Source organism: Echinops telfairi, unplaced genomic scaffold, assembly GCF_000313985.2.
Source record: "Echinops telfairi isolate 266 unplaced genomic scaffold, ASM31398v2 ScPeMD7_17;HRSCAF=63, whole genome shotgun sequence".
NCBI classification, from domain to species: domain Eukaryota; kingdom Metazoa; phylum Chordata; class Mammalia; order Afrosoricida; family Tenrecidae; genus Echinops; species Echinops telfairi.
In genome coordinates, this window is record NW_022103914.1 from 2,205,467 (window position 1) to 2,226,873 (window position 21,407).

Below are 21,407 nucleotides of genomic sequence, written 5' to 3' on the forward strand. Positions count from 1 at the left end.
AATAAAATGTTTAAAAAAAAAAAAAAAAAAAAGATTTCATTTCTCCATAGTTAGCAATGAGTGGAGTGAAAACTTAATCCTGGACCACCTGACTTGCTTTTTATGACACAACACGACTCTTCAACGTGACCATTTGGCGGTTAAGAGGCTTCACAAAGGCATGGCACTCTTATTTCTAGACCACTGCTCTTTCCAGAGAGGAGGCTTGATGGCATAGTGGGCTACACATTGGGCTGCTAACGTCAAGGTCAGCAGTTCAAAAGCACCCGCCACTCCATGGGACAAAGATGAGGCTTTCTACACCCATAAAGAGATACAATCCCAGAAACCCACAGTGGCTGTTCTATCCTGTCCTGTAGCATCACCATGAGTTGGGACTGACTCGATGGCAGTGAGTTTGAATGTTTTGAGTGCGTATCAGGTAAGAAGCATAGCACAGGTGGCTGATGAGGAGGCAGGTGGACTGCTAGAGCCCTGTTGTAAATGTTCGGGCTAGCCTGACACAGACAGTAACTTTGGACTAGCCCGGGACAGAAACTGGAGTGATGATTGCCTACGGGCATGACAAGGGAGGATGGGGGAAACAGGAAGCTAAAATCAGTACGAGAAGAAAATGTTCTGAAATTGATTGTGGTGATGATTGCACAAATGTTCTTAATATGATTGAATGATTAAATTGTATGATATGTGAAGTAGTTGTCAATAAAACTATTAAAGTAAAACCTGACAGGCAGAGTGGATTCTTCCAGGCCTATAGTCGCTGGGGTAGGCCCACAGCACACATCAGCTGAGAGTCATTGTTGCAATCTTCAGGCCTCCCCTGTGGCCCGGGGTTAGAGAGCATGAAGCATCCTGTGTGCCCAGGACCCAGTGTCTTCAAGTTAAAACTGAAGGACAGGGCAGGGTCAAGAGCCCCACTCCCAGTACCATAATGTGTTGACTAGAGATACAAATCCAGGGACACTCATAGACGTATAAGAGAGAACCTTATATCAAAGAGCAATTGTATCTTGAGAAAACATCCAAGCCCAGTTCAGATTAAGCCCATAAGTCTGATATTAGCCCATATGTCCAATACCAATCTATAAGTTCCTCCTTAGATTCACACAAAACATGCAATGATGCTGAATTCAGGAAGATCACAGGCCAGTGGGTGGAAAGTCTTGTGGACCCAGTGGTGGTGGAAGCATCTCAGCACTGGCAGGGGTCTCCACATGGCTCCTTCAGCTCCAGGGCTCTAGTGTAGCTTCATGTGTTTTGTCAGCAGGAAGATGAAGCAGAGAGAGCTGGCCTCCAGTGAGCTCTTTATAACTCCTTTGTGCCTCCAAATGAGGTTATCAAGCTGCAACCTGATTGACAGGCTAGACTCCACCCCTTTGCAAGTTGACAGGAGATGATGTACCTGCCACTCTCTCTCATGCCTCTGTAGCCCTGCTGTCTTGTTTCATTGCCCCTGCTCCAAGTACACGGCCTACTGAAGATGCTCCAGCTTGGCTGAAACATCAGAACCAAGTTCTGAAATCATGGGAACTGAAAGCAAGGTTTCCAGCTGACCTGGGTTTTATCTCCCTCCCTGTACTCCTTAGCCCAAGTCTGTCTTGCCCAAGCACGGATCACTAGAAGCGAGGGCCAGCTCAGGCTGCCAAAAGTCCAACCAAATTCACTGTCATCACATCAATTCCAACTCAACCGCTAAAGGACAGGGTAGAACTGCCTCCCAGGATTCTTCACAGGAGTAGAAAGCTTTGTCTTTCTTCCAGAGTGGCTGGTGGTTTCAAACTGCTGATCTTTCAGATTGCAGCCCAACATATACTGTAGGCAAATGCCTGGCCGTAGGATGGCAGAGATGGGGGCCGTGCCAGGCTCCACTTTCCATCTGGAACACCCCAGCCCACGGGCACTGAAGGTCATTCCAATGAGTGAGCACTCAACTAAAGAATTTGGGAAAAGCTTCCACACTAAGAATTCTCTGCTTTGTGAAACAGCCAGGCTGCCTTCCACGGAGCTGGGGAAACAGGAAAGACGGGGCAAGAAATGGCCATTGGTCCAGGTGCACCTGGCCTCCTTCTGGAACCTTCCCTGGCTACCTCAATCTTCTGTCCACTAGCCTTCACACATGGTGTTCGCTGAAAGCAAGGTTGGGAGGATGATTGTTTTCTGAGGCTGTTAAAAAGGAATCTGACCTCCTGGTTTATAAACTCTTAGAAGGGCCAGGAATGTTGGAAGGAAACTTGTCTCACCTCCAAGGGACTGCCAGACCCTCCATGTCCTTTTAGATATCTGGCTTTTAAGCACCAGCTAATGGCCTCTATTTTAGGAACCCTGCTGGCATAGTGGTTACACACTGGGCTGCTGGTCAGTGGTTCGAAACCATCAGTTGCGCTGAGGGAGAAAGATGAGGCTTTCTACTCCAAGAAAGAGTTAGAATCTTGGAAACCCACAGGAACAGTTCTACCCTGTCCTATCGGGTCTCTGAGTCAGAATTGATTCAGTGGCAGTAAGGTTGGTTTAGGGGGGCCTCCACTGGAAATGTTCTCACCACAAAGGGACTCCTGCAGGCAAGAGAATATACTTAGTAATAAAATCAACAGTTTTGCTTATAGTCAAATGATTTTTTTCCCTGAGAACTCTAAAGTTAATGGGATTTTTAAAACCATATCAAAAACCAAACCCACTGCCATTGAGTCCACTCTAACCCTGGCCTGTAAGACAGGTTGGAACTGCCCCCGTGGGTTTCCCAGACTATAAATCTTTATGGATATAGAAGGCTTCGTCTTTGTCCCTCGTGGTGCAGCTGGTAGTTTGAACAGCTAACCTTGTGATTTGCAGCCCAATGGATAACCCACTGTGCCATCAAGGCTCCTTTAAAAAGACAACAACAACAACACGGTCAAGCTCATTGCCATCGAGTTGATGCTGACTCATAGCAACCCTCTAGGACAGGGTAGAACTGCCCCCATGGGTTTCTGCGACGGTCACTCCTTACAAGAGTATGATAGGTAAATTACTTACGAATAAAACTGCTTGGAAAAAAATAAAATAAATTGAAGAGCAGTTAAAAAAAAAAGAAAGCAAGCCTCATCTTCTCCTGGGAAGCAGCTGGTGGTTTTGAACTGCTGGCCTTGCCATCAGCAGCCAAATGCATAACCACCATGCCCCCAAGGTGCCTGTCTTTTAAAATACAGCAGAAGGGGGAGAAAAAAGACTAGCCAATATTAACACATTGCTATGTCTAGCTCCCACGTATTTCCCTACATTTTCTGATTCTACTTTATGATGGTGATAATGACAAACACTGTCCATGCATTCCCCAGTGATATCAGTATCTGTACAGCGATAAACAAGACAAAGTCCCTCTCCTCCCGGAGCTCCTATTTCCTGGTGGACGTTGGAGGGGGACTATGTGAGACAGTGATCAAGCCTAGAGGACAATCTCAATGCGGGATGAGAGGCTGGAGCGTCCATGGCTGGGGTGATCAGAAAAGGAGAGAGGGTGAGCAGAGGCCTGAAGGAGTGCGTTCCACTGAGGTGAGGCGCTGGGGAGAGAGGCCCTGCTCCAGGGCCAGCTGGACCACCGTGCAGTCAGTGAAGGAGGGGCAGGAGCCAGGCCTCGCAGGGCTGTGGAAGGCCAGACGAGAAGTTGGGCTTGAGTCTCCGTGTGAGGAGAAGCCCGGGGAAGGTCTGAGCAGGCCTGGAGCCTCGGGCACTCACCTTCGACGGTCAACTCCACGGTCACCTGGCGGGCACCACTGCCATTGGTGGCTTCACAGGTGTACTTCCCTTTGTCCTCCTCCTGGACAGCACGGATCACCAGGCTGAAGGTCCCTCGGATACCACCCTCTAGCAGGAAACGTCCTCCGCTGGTAATGGGCTGCCCATTTCTGTGCCACGTCACCTGGGGCTCGGGGTAACCCCGGACCTGCAAGGTAAAGAAGGAAGCGTGAGCGATCCTAGTCCATGAGCACGTACTGTGCGCTACCTGCTGCCCTGGCTGCTTGAGATATGCGAATCCGCCAACGACTCTAGAAGTGGGGATTACACGGAGCTCCGTTTTGCAGCTGGGACCATGGAGGCACAGGGCATTTGGGCCAATTTGCCAAGGGAGGTAGAAAGGGTCAGGGGCGGGCATCACGGCTCCAGAGCCTACACGACGCGAGTGACTCCCAAGCCTGGCTGCACCTTAGAATCACCACGGGAGCTGGGGAAACAAGATGAACTAGTGTTGAGGCCCAATCACAGACAATTCCATCTGAATTTCAGCTGATGGGGAGTGGGAAAGGGCATCCTGGATTAGGGCCTTTCACGCTAACGTGCAGAGGAATCTCTTAGGGCCTTCTGCAAACGCAGATTCCTACTCCATACGTCTGGGGTGGGGCCTGAGATTCTGCCGGCCAGACAAGCCCCCAGAAGGCGAGATGCTTCTGGTCCCTAGGACCACTCACTTTGCATAGCAAGGTTCTGGACCTGCGCTGCTGGGGCGACCGAGAAAAGGAAGGATGGGAGAAAGAAAAGGAAAGAGTAGTTGCCGAGGCTGTTTATGTCCACCCACACACCGCACAGGTGGGGACTGAGCACCTGAAATGCAGGTTGCTCTGATGGCATTCTGTTGTGTGGATGACAGGCTTTGCCTCCAAGATGTAGCAGGAAAGAAAGAGTGCCAAGTGTCTGGACAGTTTAACAGTATTAACTGCATGGAGAAAAGAAATCAAGCTATATCACTAAAATGAATTTTGCCTTTTTACTGTGACTACCGGAACACAGTGGCTGGGGGTCCACGCGATCCCCAGGGTAGCGCTCCTCAGTCAGCCGTGTTAGCTGAGTTCCATGTGGTCAGCGTCTCTCGTGTCCAGGACACACTGCGGCTCATAAGCAACTCTTTCCACGTCAAGCTATTTTCCAAGAGAAGGTGCAAGGCAGAGAGAAAGTCCATCAGAACAATGGATTTTGAATTTTTGACAAAGTCTCCCAACGCTTCTCCAACACCTGGCACTCAACCCACACTCACTGCCCTCGAGCCGCCTCTGACTTTGTTGGACAGAGTGGAACTGCCCTGTAGGTTTCCGAGGCTGTACATCTTCACCGGAGCAGGAAGCCTCCTCTTCCTCCCGAGGAGTGGCTGCTGGTTGAATTACTGACCTATCATCCTGCAGCTCAGCACTAAGCCACGAGGGCTCCTTGGACACCCGATATGCCCTTCGCAATGGACTCCTCTTTGCAGGAGCAGGGGCCAGGTTGGCTCATCAGTGCACAGCCGGGCACACAGGACTGTGGGATTCGAGCACTCGGAAGTGCACAGGTGATAACATCACGGTAGCCTCCAGAGAACGAAGTTGCTTGTATTATAAAATGCCGGTAGCCATCTCTTTACGCCATGTATTTACTCCTACATGAGGAGTCTTGGTGGAGTTGGGGTTACGTGTTGGGCTGTGATCCACAAGGCCAGCAGTTCAAAACCACAAGCTGCTCCGTGGGAGAAAGATGGGGCTTTCTGTTCTTGTAAAGAGTTATGGTCTCACATGGGCTGGTCTGTCACACTGTCCTGTAGGGTCACTGTGAGTCAGGATCAACAGGATGGCCGTGTGAGAGAGCGAGACTCCTAGACAATAACTATAGATACATCAAACCTCGTATTCATGACATGACCCCAAATTGCATTTATAAAGAAAGCTTCCAAGGAGCTATAGCCGTAATCTTCCCTACGCAATGTTGGAGAGTGATGTTACATCAACAACGTGGTGGAGGGAGTGTTGGGTAGCACATGTGTGTCCGCAGCCCTCCCCATGCCCTGCAGGAATGCCCAAAGCAGCCATTCCCTGGGCATGCCAAGGGAAGACAGACTTGCAGGGAAAGCAACAGCGAACGTGCTCAATCCCCTTCCCTCTGGTTCAACGTCAACCCTTCGCCCATCCTTTGATCTGATTCTCAGTGGCCAGAATGCAGAAAACCTATCATTTCAGCGAAAACCTCCAAAGTGAACCATCTCCTTTCTGTTATTCCACGCAGCCACCCTCTCCAGCTTATGGATCTCTTGAGACCTGCGTTCCCACAGCCATTCGCCCATAGTCAGAAACAAAACGAGACGCAGAGTCCATGCCAACAACCTTATTCATGATTTCTGGACACAGAAGACACCCTTCCCTAAAGACAAAACAAAACAGACAGTCCTTTGAGACACTGAGCAGCCACGAGGAAGTGCTTAGATTCTGGAGTCCGTGATCTCAAAGCCGCTGTCCTCTCACAGAGCAGGCGTACCCAGCATTCTGCGGGCTGCCCAGTGGAAGGAGACCACAGCCATTTGGACATATGTGGTGTGCTAGTTCGGGTTGACTAGAGAAACAAGTCCAGAGACACTTATATCAAAGAGCAGTGTGTGTTAAGAAAACATCCCAGCCCAGTCCAGATCAAGTCCATAAGTCCACTATTAGCCCATATGTCCAAGACTAGTCCACAAATTCCTCTGCAGACTCACACAGCCATGCAATGCTGCTGCATGCAAGAAGATCACAGCCTGGCGGGTGAGAAGACTTGTGGATCCAGTGGCGGTGGAAGCATCTCAGAGCTGGTGCAGGTCTCCACGTGGCTCCTCCAGCTCTCTGGGTGAGGCTCCTCAACAGAACGGTGAAAGCAGAGAGAGGAGAGAGAAAGCTCTCCCAGGACTCAGCTGTTCTCCGCATAGATCGTCAACAGGAAGACAAAGGCAGAGAGAAGAAGTTCCCAGAATCCTCATGAGAAGGCCATGCCCACAAGGAGGCACCATCAGGCTGTGACCTGATTGACAGGCTAGACTCACCCCTTCATTCTTAATACCCTCCAGTTGACACAAGATTATGTAAGTACTACATGTGGTCTCACACATCTATGATAATCTGAAAGACGTGTCAGCAATGGCTGCCCCTGGGTGGGTAGGATTGTGGGTCTCTCCTCTTCTCCTCTTACTTGATCATTAAGTTCCAATCATTATGCAAATAATTCTGTTGATAAAACCGAATTTTTATCAATGCATCTGTAAATATCACACCAAACTCAAGTCACTGCCACCTGGTCCATTCCGACTCATTCATTTGCTTCCATTCTAGCAATGGAAATGAGAGAGCTATACCAACCAATACAGTGCAAGTCTGGATGTGACAAATGCCAGACAGCCTACAAAGTCATGTTATCTTGTGGCCCTACGTTAGCAGAAAGGTCTGCACAAAGAAAAACCATTACCCTGCTAAGGCTTTAGTCTTCTCCTTTTCAGAAAAGAACTAAGGAAACCTCCTGGAGCCTGGCCCCAGAGCAATTCACAGACCATCATTCTCTTGTCCTTCACCCATTAAACAGGTCAAGTAGGGCCAGCCTAACATCCGGTTGATCACCCCTGCTTCTGTCCACATTGGGGGAGGGGAGGGTAGAGCACTCCAGTGGGGAGGAGATAAATCATTAACTGCACCAAACATGTCCTTAACATTCCATCAGCAAGTACGCAGGCCCCCTGCAGCAGGGCCAGCCCTGGTGGCTTGTCACGCCCAGAGGTATGAATGATTAACTGAGGACATTGCAAGCATTCCAGCCCTTGGGGACATGGATTTCTTTCTCCTATTTACACACACATACACACACACACACACACACACACACAATCTCTGAAATATGCTGGGAAGGTCCCTGCTGAAGTATCCAGGGATTTTTAAATATGCTGAAATTGGCACCACTTACACAGCTGGAGTGTGCAAACGGCAATTTTCTAGCACCCTGCACTGAGAGGAAAGCAGGAGTTGCTTAGCTCCAAGGTCCAAATGATTTTGGACTTCCACTCTTGTCTTCCCAATATGGGAAAAACTTGTTCAACTACTCCCAAAAATGACCTAAAAATTATTCAGCCCCAAGTACAGCCACGCTTACTGTCTGCCCCTACACTGGGCTCCTGGGTGGGGAAGGAGGAGATGTCTTGGCCCTGAGCCTTGGGACACACACGGGAGTCCAGCAGCAGGAAGGGCAGCCCCAGTCCTGCCCTCCCGGTGTCTTATCAGCCTTCACCCCTGACTTTCACCCAACAAGCCGCAATTGGGGCTTCTGTGGGTAGGATCGCCACCAAGACTACTGTAGCAGCCCACTGACATCTAGTTTTCAGAGGACCTCCATGTACAGACCTTAATTTGACTCTTTAAACACGATGAGGCTCAGGTCTTAGGTTCGAACCTGGAACAAGGATTCAGAGAACCCTGTCTGCAAACTCTTCGCTGTCAACACTCACCGCAGTTGGGGGCTGGGAGCACTGGCCTGGTGCAGGGAGCTGGGAGGCCGGGGGCAGAGAGGGGACGAGAGGGAGGCACCGACAGTGCCTGCGACACCAAGGCTGATTGCAGACAGCCTTCAACAGGGCTTTCGGACCAACACAGACTAGGAAGAAAGGCCTGGTGATCTACTTTCAAAGCAGAGCCAACAGAACTCAGACGGATTCTGGACTACTGCTCAAGACCCCATGCACGCACTTGAGTTATTTACTCAGCTATGTCACTGTGATTTGGGTGAGGGTTTACTGGGAAAATTGGTTCCCGTGATTCGCACACATTTTTTATTCCCCTGCCATCAGTTGTGCCTGCGCTCATCCCTCCATCTCCCCAGCGAAGGCCTGACAGCCATGGCTGCCACCACGGCCTCGGGCACAGCAGCCATCGCCAGGGCGCTGTAGGACCAGGCTGCGCTTCCTCCGGCCTGAGACCCGGGGTCACCGCAGCGTGGTGAAGAAGAGACCAGGGAAATGGGTGATGTCCGTGACCGCAAGCCCCGGGACCAGCTCTCTACCCCTCTTTGTGAGTTTGTGGTTTGGGGTGGCGAAACACAGTAGCACCCAACGCGTGGATAAGTCTTTCTCTAAGAGGCCCTGAGCCTTTTACATGTAAAGCAACGTCTGCTCCCTACTTTTGGCAAAGGCCAAAGGTTTACAAAAGATAGGGTCATGCTACAAGCAGGTCTTGGGCTCACAGACTGGTGGGGCTGGGCCACCTTTGTGCCTGGGAGGCCGTGGGGCTCTGAGAGGGCAGGCTGCAAGTCAGGGCCACAGCGCTGTGTCTGACTTGGCTCCGGACCTCCCGGGGCTGTACATCCTTTCCTTTATTAATGAGAAAACGGATACTTTGGGCTCCTTAAATCTCAGAGAATGGAACGGTTCTGAGGGGTGACCCACTTGCGCTTCTTGGAGAAGACTCTTTCTTGTTCCCACCACCCTCCTCAAGGTCCAGCCAGAGCTGTGGTCCCCTCTAATCTCCCCTCCAGGGACAGCCAGTGACCACAGGCGCGGTGCTCGCAGCCCTGGCCAAGCAGTCCTGACGTTGCTCCAGAATGACTTTCTGGAAAAGCAACCCCTGAGAGGGTCGTTGGAAGGAGAGTCAGCTTTTTGCCACAGTTCACTGGAGGTTTTGTTCTTGAACAAAAGCCCAGCGTCAAATAAATCAAGAGTACAAACAACTACTTGTCATAAAAATAAAGACATAGTGCCATAACCCCTGTAACAGTTCGAGCCGCGTCACTGTGCTCCGGCTCCATAGAATGTCCCCAAAAGCCCTTATGGCCTCAGAAGGCCTTTTAGGGAGAACAAGGCTGCCTTCTGCAGCTGCCGGAGGCGAGGAGAGGGTGGGCTGCAGACCGGCCTGCACCTCCTTGCCTCTCTCAACAGACATTTTCTCAGAAACTGGGCCCTCCTGAGATGTATTTAATGACTAAACAGGAAACACTCGTTAAGACACTGCTTCTAGATTTTTATAGGTGTGGAAGATTTTCTGTTGATTCTCCGCTTCCCATCATGGACTACCCCAGCCTACATCCAGTGCACTGGCAGGTTCTCGGTTCCCACAATCTCTCCAAGACTCAGGGCAGCACATCTGCCTTTGCTTAGCTTGCTGGGTCACAGAAGAAAGGTGTGTTTGCGGCTTGTGCTGATCTTCTGCGTGTCTTTTGCCCCTGAGCTGGGCCTGTCCCCCTGTGAGCACCATACGCCCTCCCAGCTGTAAACCCAAGCTGCCAGGCTGGCTATCAGCCAGGTCTGGCTCAGACAAACTGCCTGAGCTGGGGACGCAGGGAGAGCAAGAGGAGAGAAATCAGGATTGGGTTAAAAACCCCAAACCAAACTCACGGTCACTGAGTGGATTCTGACTCAGCGTGACCCCATAGGATAGAGTAGAACTGCCCCCCGGGGGTTCTAAGACCGCACTGCCCAGCAGGACCCTCCGAGGTTGAGAAGATACGGAAGAAGGAAGATGTGAGCTGAGACCTCTTGGGGGCTAGGAACAATAGTCTCAGGCAGTCAGGCAAGACGTTTTGACCTGAATGTTACTGACAACTGGAATGAGGAGCCGGGAGAGGCTGAGCCTGGAGGATAGACTATTGCGAAAAAGCTGTCAGACAGACATCTCTCCCAGGCTGGACAGGGCTTCAGTCTGCAACACTGCGGTCTGCTATCTACTCAGTCACCTGTCTGCTTGTAGCATCTTCTCTGCACCGTCTTACCCTGTTACCAGGCAGTTTCTTTTATGATAAATAAACACTTCTGCTCTTGCTGATTGTAACAGAGCTGGTGATTCCAAAACCCAAACCGGACTCACCGCTGCCCAGTCAATTCCGACCACAGAGACCCAATAGGAGGGGGTGGAACTGCCCCTGTGGGTTTCTGAGACTGTCACTCTTCCCAGGCCTAGAAAGGTTCACCTCTCTTCTGCAGAGAGCTGGTGACTAAAAATGGGAAAATAAGAGGAGATAAAGCCTATGCTGCTGAGAGATTCATTTCAGGAAAAGAATCGCCAGCTCCACTCTCCAAGTGCAAGCTCACTTGGATTCATGGGCATGGAGACACAGGAAAGGGTATGTAAACCTTAACGCCTCAGGTCAGACCACCCAAGGGTTCCATCATGGTGTGTAATGAGGGTGAAGAGTGAAGGCTGAGGCTTGGCATGACCAGGCTTAGGGCCAGAGTCCGCACCAGTAACTGGCACCCGGCCTTAGAGACGGGCAGGCACTCAATTAAGGCTTGAATAATCCTGTTGCTAACAGTCAAAAGCCTTAATGGAATCCAGTGAATACATTAGGAAGAGATCAGACCAGCTAAAAACAGCAATTAGTGTGAGGCTCAAACGAGGGGATGCTATCCGCTGGCCCCTAGCCCAACTTGTGAGACCGAGATGGCCCATGTGACATACCGAATCAAACCGGGCAGGCCCACCACATGCCACGCGGTTCCTCAGAGACAGATATGGAAAGTCCCCATCTGTAATCGGCTCCCTTCAGATGGCCTGATTTCCTCAGGGCCATCAAGGTGACTCATAGCGACCCTATAGGACAGGGAAGAAGTTTGTAGGACTGTAACCCTTCACAGGAGTAGAAAGCCTGGGCACGCCCATGGAGTACCTAGTGGTTTTGAACTGCTGGCCTTGCAGTCCGCAGCCCATCAAGTAACCACGATGCGCCAGGGCTCCCTTTTCCTCTCCTAGGGTCCAGGATTTGGAAACTCCTCCGCACATCCTACACCTGGAAATGTAAGGATTTGTTTTTCCTGTTACAGAACACTAGGCAAGTTCTATAGCCTGGCAGCCTTGGGTTGCGACTGGAGCCGTTTTGAAGTAGCTGTCTTTCCACCCCACATAAAGATCTATTTCTTTTTACCTAGATCAGGCTTGTCAGTGCAGGCAGCCTTCTGGCTCCCTTTCAACAGCATGGACATGAAGGGCAGCCACCAGGATTCTCTCACATTGAAGCATTCCTCAGATTCATGGTTTCCATCAAGAAACACGCGTCCTGTTTGAACGTCCAGTTCTTCTAGACGGGCTGTGGGACTCGGCCTCACTAGGAACCTCTCCCCGGAGAGCTCTGTGTTCCGGCTGGACTCTCTCTCCCGATGCCTTCCCTAGGACACCAGGTCTTTAATTGGGTGTGGCTGTCTGGGAGATAACATGGTGGCGTCTCCAATTTCTGCTACCAAGTCGAGATAAAGTTTTAAGCCTTTAAAAATAATATAAGCAGAGTGTACTGTTTGTCGTGGAAGTTCAACGAGGAAGTGCTGCGGTTTGGTTTGTTTCCGCTTTGCACATCATCTGCTGGCCGTCTTTTCTTTGGGGGATGTCAAACACGGAGCTTGGTCTTGGAGAATGAGCATCTGACTAAAACCAGCCAATCAGAGGGCTTCCCTGAAAGGGGGGTCTTTGAACATCAAGACACCCAAACCATTTCTTTTACAGGGACCAAAGCTGGGATATCAGGTCAGCCTGAAGCTGCCTGCAGTCCTCCTCACTCCCCTCCGATGCCTGCGCCCCCCACGGGGGAGAAGCCATCAGAAGCCACACTTGATACAGGAGAACAGGAATGAGACACCCCAGCAGTCATGGTGGAGTTGGAATGCACTCAGCTATAGGAGACAACACATTTCTTTTGATGAGTCTAAATTACTTTAAATTGAATTAGTGTAAGTTAGTTGCTACCACTTGTAAACAAGGGTCTTGATTAATTCAGGATGGTGCCCGACGGCTCAAGTGTGTATTCACCACCAGCTGCTGCCCTTGGGCAGCTTACTCGTCAGCACCCGGCTCTCGTGTGCCCGTGAAGTGCCTGGAAATACTATGGTTGGGGTCAGGTACCCTTCAGCCATCCAAGTCACGTCTTTGCGTTCTAGAAAAGCAGTGATGGGGACAGAACACACAGCCAGGAGCACATTTATCGATCTGGCAAGCTGAATCTCCCCTCTCTTCTTTTCTTCAATAACCCTTTATAATAAGGAAATCCAGAGTCCATCTAGCACCCTGGTTTACGACCAGCATCAATCTCCGTTTTGTCCTAAGAAATATTAGAATTTCTGACCTTCAGACTTGGGGTGTCTCATCTTACGCAATGCACATTCTTACAGACAGCTGAGAGGCATCCCACTTTTAATTAGGCCAAAGGGAAATTCAACCCTTTTACTCGGAATGGCTTCTTCCCTGGCTGAAACGGTTTATTATGTTGATTCAGAGCATTGCAAAATGCAGGTTCAGACAACCACCCACCCAGAGCGTTGTCTGCATCCTCACTCGACTTCTGGGGTGCCACCTGCAACCGAGACGGCATCATTGCTAATGCAGCCCTGGAATCCCGAGAGGCCTGGCCAGTGTTGTTGGGGAAATAAATCTAGGGTAATAAGACTGGAGTTTCCAGTCAGTCACGGTTGGACTAGGAGAGACGGACATAACTCACCGGCAGAGCGCCGTTCCAAACAACACAGAGACCATTCCGCCACTTGCCCTGACCCTCCAACAGCAGGGTGCGGATTCAACGACTGGCCACCGCGTGTAGTGGGAACACTCCATCCTACGAGGACTCTGCGTGAGCTGGCGAACCCAATGACCGGAAAGCACTGGGATGTGGTCTCATTGGCTTCCTTTCAGAATTCCTGGTCTCTCTGGGCCATTTCCTGCTCCAACACCTGCTCCACGGGTTTTCTGTGAATTTCGGGGGCACCAACCATGCATTCTGTGGGGACTCACCCAGCTGGGAGGCTGGAGGGGAGAGAGCTGAGCAGATGGGCCTTTGGAAGCGGGACCTTCCACACCACCTGCATCCAGTTAGCTATGAGAGCATTGCCGTGGCTCTGTCTGCAAGTACCTGGCACAGGTGGCAGATAGCTGCCATAGGAAGATGGCACCTGAGGGCAGAATGACCCTCGCTGCCCAAAGGCATCCTCAGCTGCATGGAGCCCGGTGCCAGAAGAGGGGGTCAACAGTGGCTTCTCGTGGCATGCTAGGCTCACTTCCATGCCCACCATGCTGAAACCAAATAATCAAGCACGTTCTTAAAAACCAAAGAGATAGGAGTTGTGTTAATCTGGGTACTTTAGAGAAACAAATCCACAGAAATTCATGTATAAGAGAGTTTTATATAAAGGTTAAGTGCACATGAAGAAAGCATCCCAACCCAGTGCTGCCCAGCCCACAAGTCCAACATTAACCCATTAACCCATATGTCTGACACCAATCCACAAAGTCCTCCTCCATCTCACAAAACAGACGCAATGATGCCGGCTGCAGGAGGAAAGCCAAATCAGTGAATGTGTAAGCATCTCAGCATTGGCAGGGGTCTCCACACGGCTGCTCCAGCACCCAGGGCTGCATCAGGGGAGGTCCATGTGATTCTCCTCAGGGATGTCCTGCAGGAAATGAGCCTTGCCAGCTAAATCAGGGAACTAGCCAAGGCAGCTGCACCCTGGTCCAACCATCAGAAAGCAAGAGACCAGAGAACTAGAAAGGCGAGGCTCACTGAGCCATTTATCCCTCCAGCCTTCAATTCACCCCACATGTGTTTATCGGCCAGGTTGGCACAATAAACTAACCACCTCAGGAGTTAATTGTATTTTTGATGAAAGTGAGTTAGGTTGAATTTGACAGTTTCCACACGCCTTTCTCAGTGCTGACTCTCTTCAATCCCAGGCTGGTTTGCTCCATGTCCTATAAACAGGTTTTACCCTTTGCTGCTGCTGTTGCGAGTGTACATAGCCAAGTACACACCGATCTACAGTTTCTGCATGGACAATTTATTGACACATTGATTACATTTTTTGAGCTGTAGAAACAACCCCCCCCCCATTTTTTTTCAGGGTTTAATGTTCTTCCTTCATGAACTTCCTTCATGAACATAAATTCACTGTCCCCCTAAGGTTCCTATCTAACCTTTTGTGTTGTCAACTTTCTGGCATAGAGTTCTTAAAAATGTTCAAAGCAGACCCCCACATTAAAAAAAATGTGATTGCTCACTTTTTAAAAGATGTTAGGGGATAGTTTGGATTTAAGGTTTAAAGCCTGATCCCGGGGTAATCATTTCAGAATGCATCTACCTCCATGGCTCCCGGAAGGCTAGAGTCCATGAGAGTCTGAAATTCTGTTTGGTATTTTCTCTCTCTTGATAAGGCATCTTCTAGAGAATCTTTGATTCAAATGTCCAGTAATGGATCCCACCCAGTTATTCTGGTTTTGTGCTAAAGCAGGCAGTCACGTATGGAGACAATTAGCCACACATCCCTATTTCCTTCCTCCTCCTGCCCCCCCTCCCTCCTCCTGACCCCCCTTCCTCTGTTGCTCTGGATGAGTACAAGGCCAAATGTGTCCTGGGTGCCCATTTTCAAGCTTTCAAGACCCCAGGAACTATGCAATGAGCCAGGAGGTAGAGCAGAAATAAGGCCAGGGGGCGCTGTGGAGGTCTATTTCATTATGCAGACTCTCCTTGTCTCTGTCCTCAGCTGTGCCTTGCGTTCAGGAGCCAGAGTATGAGAGGGTTGGTGTGTCCCGAGAGTAATCGCAGTGCTCTGTGGATGTGGAGGAGGTGCAGGTCCAGCTCCATGGACGACAAACTGTGCCTTTTAACCAAGCCTTCCATTTCCCACTGGACTCCACACTCCAGGCATTGAAAACACTCCAGTTTAGCCTCTTCGGGAATTTTTTAGCATGAAAATTTTCTTGCACACAGAGACATACTTCTTAGGCCTCTCCTAACCACTCTTCCCGACCTCAGAAAGAGAGCCTGACCACCCTGATCTTTTCTTTCCACCATCCATCCGTGCAGTGCCATCTAATCCTGTCTTTATCGGTTTATAAGCCATTGCTTTTGGTTGGTTGGTTGGTTGGTTGGCTTTTTAAACATTTCAGGGATGTTCTTTGGAAAGAGGGAAAAGCCAGCCTGTGTGAGTTGAAGGAGGTTCTAAAGAAGTACCTGCATGTCACCTGAGTTTCCTGGGCAGTGGGACTAGCGACATGGAAGTTAAGTGTGGTTGAAGGAGGCTCAGGGTATCCTATGTGAGTACAGCCAAGAATGAAGCTGGAATACCGAGGCAGGGCACCATTGCACGGCCTTGCCCACCTGACCAGTGGGTTCTTATTTGTATCCCAGGGGCAATGGGGAGAGAAAAGGACACAAGACTGTGACAAGGCAAGATGGAAAAGCAAAAACACAGAACAGAAATGTCCCTGGTCCTTAATCCATACAGGATTCTGCCTTAGGCTACCCTGAAGGAAAAGCCAGGAGGCATTAGGGAAATGACTCCCCATCTTAAAGAAGCAGACAGTTATCTATCTGTGCATCTATCTTTCCTACCTATACACCTATTGCAACCTGTACCCTCCCCCCAGAGTCCCGCTTTGCAGCTGTTGAGACTGTCGGTACTGCCACCGGCTATGGGGTCGGTTCAGACAGAGAGTGACCCCGTGGCCGAGCAGAGCCGACCCTCTGGGGTTCCAGCCAGCTGTCTTCATGGCGGCAGATCTCAGGGCTTTGGCCTTCAGAACCGCTGGGCGGGCTCGCACAGCCCATCTTCCCACCAGAAGTGACGTGCTCAATGAAAACCACCACTGAGTCAATTCTGGCTCATAGGGACTTGACATCGTGGTTCAGAAGCTAAGTCTTTCTGGGAGGCTCAAACCATTGACCTTAAGGTTAGCAGCCCAATGCTTATAAGCCACGATGCCACCGGAGCTTTCTACGCTCATATAAAAATCACCAGGACCTTAAGATAACTAGCAATACACATATCCAGGAGCTGCTAAGATATACCACGTAATGCAGAACATCAACTGTTTCCAACTAAAACGGACCCATGAAAAGAGTCATCCTAGAAACAATAGGCACCTGCAGGCAATCCCCCCTGCCCTCCAGAGCCACTTCCTAAGAAGTAACTTGACACATGGGCTTCCGTGCAGAAGGGGCTCGCAGTCGGATGCCAGCCCTCCAGTCTTCTCAGACAATTATCCTGAGCGCGTGCTCTTTCTCCTGGGCCTCGTTTGATTACGGTATCTGCTACTTACAGCGTGAGCCACAGGGACTAACCTCGGCTCCTGCCCACCACTAGCTCAGTTTTCTAGCAGCGTGCCAGGTGTGGGCTGCCAGGGTAGAGGCTAAAGTTCGGGGAGCTGTAAAATAACTGCTCACCCTTCCCCAGCCCTTCCCCAGCTGACCAAGTCATTGTAAAACGAGATTCAAATCCAGATTACAGGCTCCAAAGTCGACTTCTTTCCGTCTGGGCCCGAACTCTCACTGGGTTCGGCACTGTGAGGGATGTTGTGCTGCTGTGAGGTGCCATCGAGCCGGTTCTGACCCATAGCGACCCTGGGCTGTCCTCACAATTGTGACCCCACTGTCGCCCCCACTGTGTCCATCCGTCTTCTTGAGGGCCTGCCTCTCGTCCGCTGCCCCTCTGCTTTACCAAGCCCGCTGTCCGTTTCAGGAACTGGCCAAAGGATGTTCCGTAAGATAAAGTCTCATCATCCTTGCCTCCAAGGAGCACGCTGCCCCTACTTCTTCCAAAATAGACTTCTTTGTCCTCTTAGCAGTCCCTGGTACTTTCAATATTCTTCTCCAGCACCACAATTCAAACACATCAAACAGGTACCCCCAAGGCATTAGTCCTCCAGTCCCCGACAGGGGCTTTCTCAAGACCTCTACTTCCCCTTCTTCCTCTCGGAATGCACACCCTCGTCCACGTGAGAGAAAGCGTGGGAGACTTCACAGAAGCACCGACTTCCTCGGAGTTTTGAAGGACGTCCCAGGAAGAAGACAAAAAATGTACCCGAAAAACCCAAGAGTTGGCCTTCCTCAGCACTCTGCCCCCACCTCGTCTTTCGCCTCGACTCCACCCACAAGCACAGTGACGCTGCCTACCAAACCTACCCTGCATCTGCACCCCTTTTCCTCCTCCATCCTCACCACTGCACTCCAAGACCCGTCCACCTCCACCTGGAGGGAGGCGCACAGCTTCCTCACCACTCACATCTAACAGTCAGTGTGCGAGTTCAACAGCGTCACTCAGACTTCTGTGTGGGCAACATGGAATAGATGCTTTCTCCCCCCAGTCCTCCCTTGGAGTGCCATGAAAACCCCTGAAATTATATCTGAAACAAACCTAAGACGACTCTGAAGGGTGGCAGGAAGAAGGTGATTGGATCAGCTAGGGATGTTGGGATCCAGGGAGCAGCACAGGCCTGGAGTCCCTGGGGTTTCTGCTTCTCCCACATATCTCATCTCTCAGACTTGGGTCTGAAGAAGCCAGGAATCTGGAACTGCCATTGGACACACACACACACACACACACACACACACACACTTTAACACAAGTCAACAGAAAAGGGCATTGTTGGTTTGCTGGTGTTCTCACCTCCCATGCAGGAGACTAGGTCTGGTGATCAGCCAATGCACCAGCTTCTCTCTCACCGGAGGTCTGTGTGTTGCTACGATGCTGCACAGATTTGGGTGGCATTTCCAGACTCAGGTGGACAGGGAAGAAAGACCTAGCAATCTACTTCCAACAGTGAGCTAATGACAACCCAACAGATCACCAAAATCCTATCCGAAACCGATCGCAGGATGGTGCAGGGAGCGGCAAGGTTGGGTTGCCCTGGGTACGGGGTCATCATGAGTTGGGGGACAACCTGATGGCAGCTAACAACAGCAAGACAAACATTCTAGACAGTCCCTGCTCTACTTGAGTCAGACATCACAGGAACAAAAGAATTCTATGGCTCCACACTGAACCTTGCCAACCAAGGTGTAGCGGGGAGCCGAGGTGTCTGTCTTTCCAAGCCATAAAGAGATATTCTATTTCCAGTGACCCTGGTGGTGTCAGAGAAGGCCCAGGAGGGGATTTAATCTCCATGAGGTGACAACAAGGGCCACCACTCCATGTTTATCAGTGGAGACTACATGACATCGCCTGGGCTTGAACCTCGACCCTTGGCAGGCAGTAAAGAGCTACCATCCCCTCCCTCCACCCCGTGGGGTGGTGATAGTTAGAGGGACCAAGTGCTTCCAATAAAACTCGATGAAACTGAAAGAGAAACAAATTCACAATTACACTTGGCAGCTTCCCCAGCCCTTTCTCAACAACTGAGAGAACAACTAGACAAAAACAAATCAGCCAGCATGAAGAAAACTCAGCACCACCATCAACCGAGAGCATCACGCTGGCACAGACAGGACACTCCATCCGACAGCGGCGGAACACCGCCTCTCGCCGAGGGCCCAGAGAGGGGGCACCAAGGCAGCCAGAGCCGAGTCATAACACAAATCTCAACAAAATTAAAAGAAGTGCACGAGGACAAGGGCACTTTCCACCGCCACGATGGAATAAAACGACAAACTGATCAACAACGGGAAAGCCTCAAACACTGGACACCAGACCACACACTTCTAAATAAAGCATCTTCTGAAAGGAGATCCAATACTACAGTGAGCTGGATGAGCACGAAACCTTAGCGCAACGGTATGTGGCGGACGCAGGTGATCAGTGTTGGAAGGAGAAACTATAGCTTAAGCGAGTATGTTAGGTAAGAGGAAGAACTGTCCAATTAATCACCCAAGCTCCTAGATCAAAACACCTAAAAGAAGAATGAAATAAGGCCAAAGCAAGTAGCGGGAAAGAAACAAAGAAGAAAAGAGCAGAAATCCAGAAAATTAAAAACAAGAGAAAAGCCAAAGTCACAAGAAACAAGCTCCTTAATAAAACTGGCAAAGAAAAGAGAGAGAAAACGCATTCCCAATAACAGGAATGAGTGAAGTGAGAGCTAACACGACAGAGCCTGCAGGCATCAAATGGATAATCACAAAAGATGACAGACCATGCTACACACAGACAGTGGATACTTTATGTGAAACGAACCAGTCCCGCAAAACCCACAAACTACTGTACAACTCAATCAACATCAAATAGATCATTTGTATAGCCTTATAACCATGAAGGAAATGGCATTCATGATTTTTAAATTCTCATAAGAGAAATCTCCAAGCCCAGATGGCTACAAGGGTAAATTCTATCAATTTGAGGAAGATTGAAGGAGGGTTAACTCGAATTCTGAGTAATATTTTCCAGAAAGTATGCACGAGAAGGAGACACTTCCAAGGGTATTTTGGGAAGCTAGTATTATTTTGATAGCAAAAAGAGGAAAATTACAGACCAATATACCTTTCTGAAGAAAAACATGGCAATCAGTAATAGAACAGTAACAAATAGAATTAAGCAATATATAAAAGAATTATACATCATGGCTACCCTAGACTACCCACTGCTATTCCGTCAATTTTGACTCATAGGAACCCTGTGTAGGACAGACTGCCTCCGTGGGTTTCTGAGACTATAACTCTTATGGGAGTGGAACGCTTCGTTATTCTCACCCCCAAGCTGATACACAGGTTTAATCATGGAAAAAGTTATTTTTGTAGATGTAGATAAGATTGTTCTAAATTTTATATGGAAAAATAAGGAACTAGACCAGCGGAAACCGTTTTGAACAAGAATAATAAACTGGGAAGAATAAGAGATTTCAAGGAGGATTATACACCTAGAATAATCAATACTGTGTGAGACTGTTGAAGGGATCGAAACATCAATCAATGGGGAGATAAAGAACTCAACAAAGGGATCCGGGCTAATATGCCTAACTGGTCTTTGAAGCCAGGTGCAAGTTCAGTGGAAACACTACATGAAGAATAGAGGTGTTTTAATGATGGGCCTAGAACTGTACATGCATAGCTTAAATAAAATAAATAAAAGGGGCCCTAAATTTCATCCTGTGGCAACCAGAACAAATCACTATGAACTCGGAGTCTTAGAACAACAGAAACGTATTCCCCCACAGTTCTGGAGGCCTGAAGTACAAGATCCTATTGTTGGCAGAACAGGGATCTCTCCTGAGTTCTTGGAGAGAAGATGTCCCACAAGCTCCTCTCCTCACGTTCTCTGGCTGAATGGCATCTCTCCATATAATGGAATCTTCAGAGGTTGTGGGTAACAGGGAACAGATGCATCTCTGTTAGTAATTAAGTCAAGAATATGGAATACACCATGAATGACCATGAGGACCAACAAATGGTGCTGAGAATGGTGATACCGGGAGGGTGGGGTAGAGAGCGGGAACCGATAACAAGGATCCACATATAACCTCCTCCCTGGGGGATGGACAACAGAAAAGTGGGTGTAAGATATGACAAAATAATAATTTATAAATTATCAAGCGTTCATGAGGGAGGGGGGAGCGGGGAGGGATGGGGGAAAATGAGGAGCTGATGCCAAGGGCTTAAGTGGAGAGCAAATGTCTTGAGAATGATGAGGGCAATGAATGTACCAATGTGCTTTGCACAATTGATATATGTATGGATTGTGATAAGAATTGTATGAGCCCCCAATAAATGATTTAAAAAAAAAGAACCAACAAATGTTTGGATGAAGTTTAGCCAAATTGCTCCTTGGAGAGACTTCATCTCTCATTGGATATATTATCAAGCGGGACTAGTTCCTAGAGAAACACATCATGCTTGGTAAATTTGAGGGTCAATGAAAAAGAGGAGCATTTTTAAAAAATCATTTTATTAGGGGCTCATACAACTCTTACCACAATCCATACACACATCAATTGTGTAAAGCGCATTTGTAC

General features: G+C 49.4%; 1 protein-coding gene across 4 annotated transcripts in view; it reads right to left on the bottom strand.

The window, feature by feature from the left end:
- The window catches only part of MYLK (myosin light chain kinase), a 246,884-nt gene that overhangs the window by 160,600 nt on the left and 64,877 nt on the right, over window positions 1-21,407 (bottom strand). For all 4 annotated transcript variants that reach the window (XM_045287510.1, XM_045287508.1, XM_045287511.1 and 1 more), the window contains exon 3: window positions 3,712-3,919. In XM_045287510.1, coding sequence (XP_045143445.1) covers window positions 3,712-3,919 — 208 coding nt within the window. The remainder of the gene's footprint in view (window positions 1-3,711; window positions 3,920-21,407) is intronic.